A 7,243-nucleotide genomic window follows, 5' to 3' on the forward strand; every position below is an offset into this window, starting at 1 on the left:
CCTCCCAAAGTGCTGGAATTACAGGCTTGAGCCACCGCGCCCGGCAGCAATTTATTTTCAGTGTATTTTGCCAAATTGGTTGGAATTAGGGGAGTCAAGCTTCCTGAACTTGATATTCAGCCATGAAAAAATATGCAAAACTGCTTCACAAATTTAAAAGAAAAATCATTTTCATCACTGGGACTGTGGCACTCCAGAGCTTGGTTTTACTCTTAGCTAAGAAGATCCCAAACATGAGGCCCCTTCAATTTTTATTAAAAAAGGAAATGCTGACAATCCATAATTGCATTTTTGTTTTTTGAGAGTCTTGCTCTGTCACCCAGGCTGGAGTGCAGTGGTGTGATCTCAGCTCATTGCAACCTCCACCTCCTGGGTTCAAGCAATTCTCCTGCCTCAGCCTTCCAAGTAGCTGAGACTACAGGCGCACACCACCACACCCAGCTAATTTTTTGTTATTTTAGTAGAGACGGGGTTTCACCATATTGGCCAGGATGGTCTCGATCTTCTGACCTTGTGATCCACCCTCCTTGGCCTCCCAAAGTGCTGGGATTACAGGCGTGAGCCACTGCGCCCGGCCCTCTCTGCCTTTCTTTCTGTGTCTCTCTCCATCTCTCTGTGCTGTCTTTACCTGGGTTTCTTCTGCTCCGTCTCTGCCTTTTGCTCTTCACCCTTTCCCTCTGCCTCTCTCCACGTCTCTTTATCTGTTTCTCTGAATCTCTCTCTCCCTCTTTCTCTCTCAGTCCCGGCCTCTGCCTTGGCTCTGTTTGTTTGTTTGTGTCTGAGATGGAGTCTCACTCTGTCACTAGGCTGGAGTGCAGTGGCAGGATCTCGGCTCACTGCGACCTCTGCCTCCCGGGTTCAAGTGATTCTCCTGCCTCAGCTAATTAGTTGGGACAACAGGTGCAAGCCACTAAGCCCAGCTAATTTTTTGTATTTTTAGTAGAAATGGGGTTTCACTATGTTGTCCAGGCTGGTCTTGAACTCCTGACCTCAAGTGATCTGCCCACCTCGGCCTCCCACAGTGCTGGGATTACAGGCGTGAACCACTGCGCCGGCCTTGCCCTGGCTCGTGATGCTTCTGTGGGCCTGCGCTCAGCCCCTGTTTCCTTTCCCCAGGCCGAGCACTGCTGCGGCTGAATGCAGAGAAGCTGCAGAGGATGGGGCTAGCCCAGGAGGCACAGAGGCAGGAGGTGCTGCAGCAGGTGCTCCGCCTGCAGGTGCGTGAGGAGGGGCGGAGCCTGCAGCTGCTCAGCCAAGGTCAGTGTGAGGTGCCAGAGAGGCCTGGGGTCTGATGGAGAAGCCCCTCTGAGTGCCGGGTGGGATGACCTCAGGAGGGTGGCTGCGGGCCCCAGTAAAGGCCATAATGCAGATGACACCAAAGACCCCACCCCTTCCTCACCCTCTTCCACCCCACAGCTTCCTTTGGAAAAATGTCCTAGCTGCTGCTGAGGCTTGAACCCCAGACCCCAGCACTGTGACCAGAGTCCAGGACTAGGGAGGAGGCAGAGCTGGCCCCGTAGCCCCTCCTGGACCCTGCAGGATGCCCTGGTGGCCAGGCCGGCCCAATGGACAGACAACACCAGGATCACCAGCTCCAGGAGCCTCTGGTTGGACATTCCAGGCTGCGCCCTGGGGCTGGGTGGGCAGAGGGCTGCTTGAGTGTGGCCCTACCTCCTGGGACCTGAGCCCAAGCCCTCCCCCGGTGCTGCTGGCAGCACTCGAGGCAGCTGCCTGGAGCCAGAGCCGGTTTGGGTGTCCCCCCAGACTCCCAGGGAGTCTGTTTATTTACGTGCCCTTCCCCATTCGATGTCCGTCCCCCATCACCTGCTGAGTCACTTGTCTGTCCACCCCCAGCCCAGTTCTCAGCCGTTCCCCAGCACCTCCAGGTTGGCCCACACAGGTGCCATGAGCTGCCTGGGCTCCCTGTGGCTTGTGCCCATGCCTCTGCCAGGGCCCAGCAGGCATCATCTAGAGTAGCGGCCATCGGCATCCACCCAAAGGATCATGCCAAGCACTTTCATCCTCACCACACCCCTCTATTCATGAGAAGTGAGGCAGAGAAAGGCCCAGACTGACCAAGCACCAGAGACAAAATGTGGCACAGCGAGGGCCCAGCCCTGTCCAGGTGGCTCCACACCCGGGCCCAGGCTCGGCAGTGCTCCCTGCCCTGTCTTTGGGAAACTCTTGCTTTCACGCGTCTTCCCCACTCCCACCTTCAAGGAATTAGGGCCTTGTGTGTGGGCCTTCCCATTCCCGCTTTCCCAAGAAGGCCTGGATTCAGGGGGGAGGCCTTCCCAGGGCTGCTCCCCCTAGACCCACCCAGAGGCCCGAGCAGCCCCTTCCTGGGTGGTTCGGGGCTGGTGCTGCCTGGCAGGACAGTGAGGGCAGCCCTGGCTGCCCCTGCCCTCTTGCGCCCCTGCCCTCTCCCGATACCCTCGGGGCTTCTGAAAATCTCAGGGACAGATGAGGCTGAGCCCCCAGTCAGCCTCCAGACTCGAGGCTGGTCACTGCGGGTCCCAGGTAAAATTTGGACAACTGGCCTGACCGCTCCCATCCCGTGAGCCCCCACCTGGGGGAAACCCTCATCCCTGTCCTGTGTGGCAGCCCGAGAGAGGATTCCGCCCACCATCAGCCTCCGCCCAGGGGGCCCCTCCGGTTCTGTTCCCCTCCCTCCTCCTCTGTCTTGCTCTGCCCCACGCACGCCTGTTTCATCTTCCTTGTTTTGTGCTCACTTTTTTATGCCCTGACAATAAAAAAATAAAAAATAAAGCTGGTTCCCAAGCGCTGGGTCTGCGGGGAGAGGGCGTCCGGGCAGCCGCGGCCACCAGGGGGCAGTGGCGTCGCGTCCTCCAGGGGCATCTGAGCCACCCCAGCGCCGAGGCTGGAAAGGGGGCTAAAGGCACCCTGGCGGGCGGCCCCCAGGGCTGGACTCAACGCCCCGCTCGCTGGAAGGCACGGCCCAGGCACACGCGAGAGGGTCCTGCAGCTGCCATGGCACAGGACCACCAGGGGTGCTCTCACGATTCTGGAGGCTGCAGTCCAAAGTCCAGCTCCCCCGGGGCCTCCTGGGGAGATTCCTGGCCTCTCCAGCTTCCGGTGGCCTCCGGGAGAACTCGGGCTCGTGGGCATTACTGGCGTCTCCACCTCTGTAATCAGATCACCTCCTCCTCTTCCGTCTCTCAAATCTCCCTCTGCTTCCCTCTTAGGAGATTTGGATTTGGGGCCCACCTGGGTAATACAGGATGATCTCTTCATCTCAAGATCTTTAGTCAATCTGCAAATACCCTTTTCCCAATAAGGTCCCATCCACACACTCAGAGATAAAGCATGAACATCTGGCCAGTTGCAGGGGTCACGCCTGTAATCCCAACACTTTGGGAGCCTGAGGCGGGTGGATCACCTGAGGTCAGGAGTTTGAGACCAGCCTGGCCAACATGGTGGAACCCCATCTCTTCGAAAAATATAAAAAATTGGCCCGGTGTGGTGGCAGGCGCCTGTAATCCCAGCTACTTGGGAGGCTGAGGCAGGAGAATCGCTTCAACCCATAAGGCAGAGGTTACAGCGAGCCGAGATCGTGCCATTGCACTCCAGCCTGGGCAACAAGAACCAAGTTCCATCTCAAAAACAAAAAACTGAACATCTGCTGGGGGTTCCCAAGTCAGCAGTGAGTGCCCTGCCGTAAGGAACACAGAAGGCCAGGCTCAGTGGCTCAGGCCCGCCATCCCAGCACTGTGGGAGATCAAAGCAGGAGTGTTACTTGAGGCCAGGAGTTCAAGACCAGCCTGTGCAACGCAGCAAGACCCCATCTCTACAAAACAACTTTTTAAACTAGCCAGGCATGGTGGCGCATACCTGTAGTCCCAGCTACTTGGAAGGCTGAAGCTGCAGGATTCCTTGAGTCCAGGAGTTCAAGGCACAGTGAGCTCTGACCACTCAACTGTACTCTAGCCTGGGCAACAGAGCAAGACCCTGTCTTAAATACACACAGATCACAGCACACACCCTGACACACAGTAGTCAGACACAGGAACTCAGAGGCACCGGGCACGGTGGCTCACGCCTGTAATCCCAGCACTTTGGGAGGCCGAGGCAGGTGGATCACAAGGTCAAGAAATCGAGACCATCCTGGCCAACATGGTGAAACCCCATGTCTACTAAAAATACAAAAATTAGCCGGGCGTGGTGGTGCGCGCCTGTAGTCCCAGCTACTCGGGAAGCTGAGGCAGGAGAATTGCTTGAACCCAGGAGGTGGAGGTTAAAGTGAGCTGAGATCGTGCCACTGCACTCCAGGCTAGCGCCTGGCAACATAGAAAGACTCTGTCTCAAAAAAAAAAAAAAAAAAAAAAAAAAAAAAGAACTCGGAGGCATAAGCCACACACAGACACTCATACACAGAGACTCAATGACGCTGACACCAGCAAACACCAACACAAACACGTCTATGCAGTTGGCCAGACACACAGACACAAAGGTACGTAATAGCATGCCCACCTACAACATGCCATCAACAAACACACAAACACTAGCATGCAGACACACGACGACCTCCTAATATGTAGAAATAGAAACAGGTGGGACCCAGCATGTCCCCGACGCACACAAACAGGCTGCATTACACAAAACCCTGGCATCTGGCGGCACACAGAAAACAACTGTCCTCTCACACATGGACATCAACCAGCACCTGACGCTGAGACATGCCACAACCTAGATACATATATGCTGAGATCCAGACACACTGTCCGCATGCACCCTGATGTCTAGTTGCCCAGACGCTAACACGCACACAGGCGTTGGCCTCACCCAGCATGGGACATGGCAATGTCCAAACAGGTCGCACGTATGGACACCCAGGCTTACACGGAGAGCTGACCACCTTGGATGCACCTAAGGGGACACACACCGGCCCTCAGGAAATCCTGCTGGTCCTATCCCCAGGGGGAAAGGTCAGCAAGCGAAGGACACAATAGCGCTAGCCTCGCGGGAAATGTCCTGTCCTTACTCCTCAGGTCACGCAGACTGGTGTGCACTGGCCTCTCTCTGGCTCAGATTCCCAAGGGAAGGACCACCTGACTGCCTCTTCCACAAAAGCCCATCTTTGTGTGAGTGCTCTGCTCTGCGCCAGGCTTGAGTGAAGCAGATCCCAGGCCCCTTCGAGGAAAGGCACAATTCTTCCCTGCCCAGCCCCACAGCAGTGCCGCTGAGCTTTCTCCTGGGGCAGCAGGGAAGGTGCCGACTGGGCCGGAAGGACCCCAGCGAAGGAGGTACACTTTGTACCTCCATTTTCTGACTAGCAATTTCCAGCCCACATGAATTTTAAGGAATCCAGGATGTTTGTAGCATGCAAAAAGAGGCATTATGAAACTTTTAAAAGTCTGTGTGTTGTTTGTTTTTCAAGATGGAGTCTTGCTCTGTTGCCAGGCTGCAGTGCAGTGGTGATATCCTGGCCCACTGCAACCTTGGCCTCCTGGGTTCAGGCGAGTCTTCTGCTTCAGCCTCCCAAGTAGCTGGAACTACAGGTGTGCACCACCACGCCCAGCTAATTTGTATTTTTAGTACAGATAGGGCTTCACCATGTTGGCCAGGATGGTCTCCATCTCTTGACCTCATGATCCACCTTCCTCAGCCTCCCAAAGGGTTGGGATTACAGGTGTGAGCCACCACCCCAGTCTAAAAGTCTGTTTTAATTGTAAAAGTAATATATGCACATGGTTAAAAAATAAATAAATGCTAGCCAGGCGCAGTGTTTAACGCCTGTAATTCCAGTGCTCTGGGAGGCCGAGGTGGGTGGATCACGAGGCGAGGAGTTCGAGACCAGCCTGGTCAACTTGGTGAAACACTGTCTCTATTAAAAATACAAAAAATTAGCTGGGCATAGTGGCTGGCATATGCCTGTAATCCCAGCTACTCGGGAGGCTGAGGCAGAAGAATTGCTTGAACCTGGGAGGCAGAGGTTGCAATGAGCTGAGTTTGCACCACTGCACTCCAGCCTGGGTGACAGAGCTAGACTCCATCTCAAAAGAAAAAAAAGCTCTGTAGGCACAAGAGGAAAACCCAGAGTCTCCCTGACTCTTCCCTCCTGAGGCCTGAGGCCTTCCCTGGGAGATGGGTGTTGTGATCAGGTAAGAATGGCCCTGCCAGCTGGAGGTGGTGGGTAATGCCCACACGGTGGGAGGCTGAGGCAGGAAGATTGCTTGAGCCTAGGAGTTCAAGACCAGGCTGGTCAACACAGAAACACCTTGTCTGTATGAATACTTTAAGACTTAGCCAGGTGTGGTGGCACACACCTGTAGTCCCAGCTACTTGGAAGGGTGAGGTGGGAGGATTGCTTGAGCCCAGGTAGCAGACGCTGCAGTGAGCCAAGATCACATCACTGCATTCCAGCCTGAATGACAGAGTGAGACCCTATCTCAAGAAAAAGAAAAGAACAGAGGAGAGGAAGCATGGGCGGGAGGGAGGGAGAGAGGAGGGGGAGGGAGAGAGGAGGGGGAGTGGGGGGGAGGGAAGGGAAGGTGGGCAGGCTCTCCTGGGGGAAATTCTGGTGGGTCCTGTGCCAGAGCGGCGCGGGGCCTCCCAGGTAAGGCGCACGGACCTCCCCCCGGTGCTTTTAAGGAGAGCACGCCTTTCTCCGCCTCGTTCATTCCCCAGTCCTGGGCTGTCAGTGCTCGGTCACCTCCGGACCGCCCAGCCCACGCTGGACCCCGGTGTCCCCTGCAGAAGCCCCGGCTGTGGGGCAGAGAACGCGTGGGCACTGGCCCAGAACCAGTGCCCCCAGGGCCGGGAGAGGTTGACCCAATGGTCAGTGACCCCGGTAAAGCCCCATGGCCTCAAGCCGCCAGGCGCTGCCGGGAGCCAGGCGACCCCCGCGGGGGCAGCGGGAAAGAGGCCGAATGCGGCCCAGCCGGTGCGCGGCCCCCAGGGCCAGAGGTCAGGATCCCGCGCCCCGAGGCCGCCCTCGCCGCGCCGGCCAGGACGCGCGGGAAACAGGCCGCCTCAATCCGCGCGCCGGGCTCCGGGCAGCGCCCAGCCCCGCTATGGGGCCTCAGTTTACCCCGCGGTCCAAAACGCGGCCCCCGCCCCAGGACTGCAGAACTGGCTGCTCTGGGCTGCGGGAGCGGCCGACGGGGGCGACAGCGCGCGCAGGGGGGACGCGGGCCAGCGCGGGGCGCCCCCCCCCCGCCCCCCCGCCGCCCCCGCCGCGGAGCGGCCGCGGGAATAACGCGAGAGTTCGCCCCCTCCCCCC

General features: G+C 57.4%; 1 protein-coding gene across 2 annotated transcripts in view; it reads left to right on the top strand.

Annotated features, from left to right (window-relative positions):
• SAMD10 (sterile alpha motif domain containing 10) overlaps positions 1-2,782 on the top strand; it is a 5,803-nt gene extending 3,021 nt beyond the window's left edge. For both annotated transcript variants that reach the window (XM_032256969.1, XM_032256968.1), the window contains exons 4-5: positions 1,117-1,257; positions 1,417-2,782. In XM_032256969.1, coding sequence (XP_032112860.1) covers positions 1,117-1,257; positions 1,417-1,439 — 164 coding nt within the window. In that variant the 3' untranslated portion in view covers positions 1,440-2,782. The remainder of the gene's footprint in view (positions 1-1,116; positions 1,258-1,416) is intronic.
• The last annotated feature ends 4,461 nt before the right edge of the window (positions 2,783-7,243 follow it).

The sequence above is a fragment of the Sapajus apella genome, unplaced genomic scaffold, assembly GCF_009761245.1.
Source record: "Sapajus apella isolate SASKATOON/1434 unplaced genomic scaffold, GSC_monkey_1.0 scaffold96, whole genome shotgun sequence".
In the NCBI taxonomy this organism is placed as follows: Eukaryota; Metazoa; Chordata; class Mammalia; order Primates; family Cebidae; genus Sapajus; species Sapajus apella.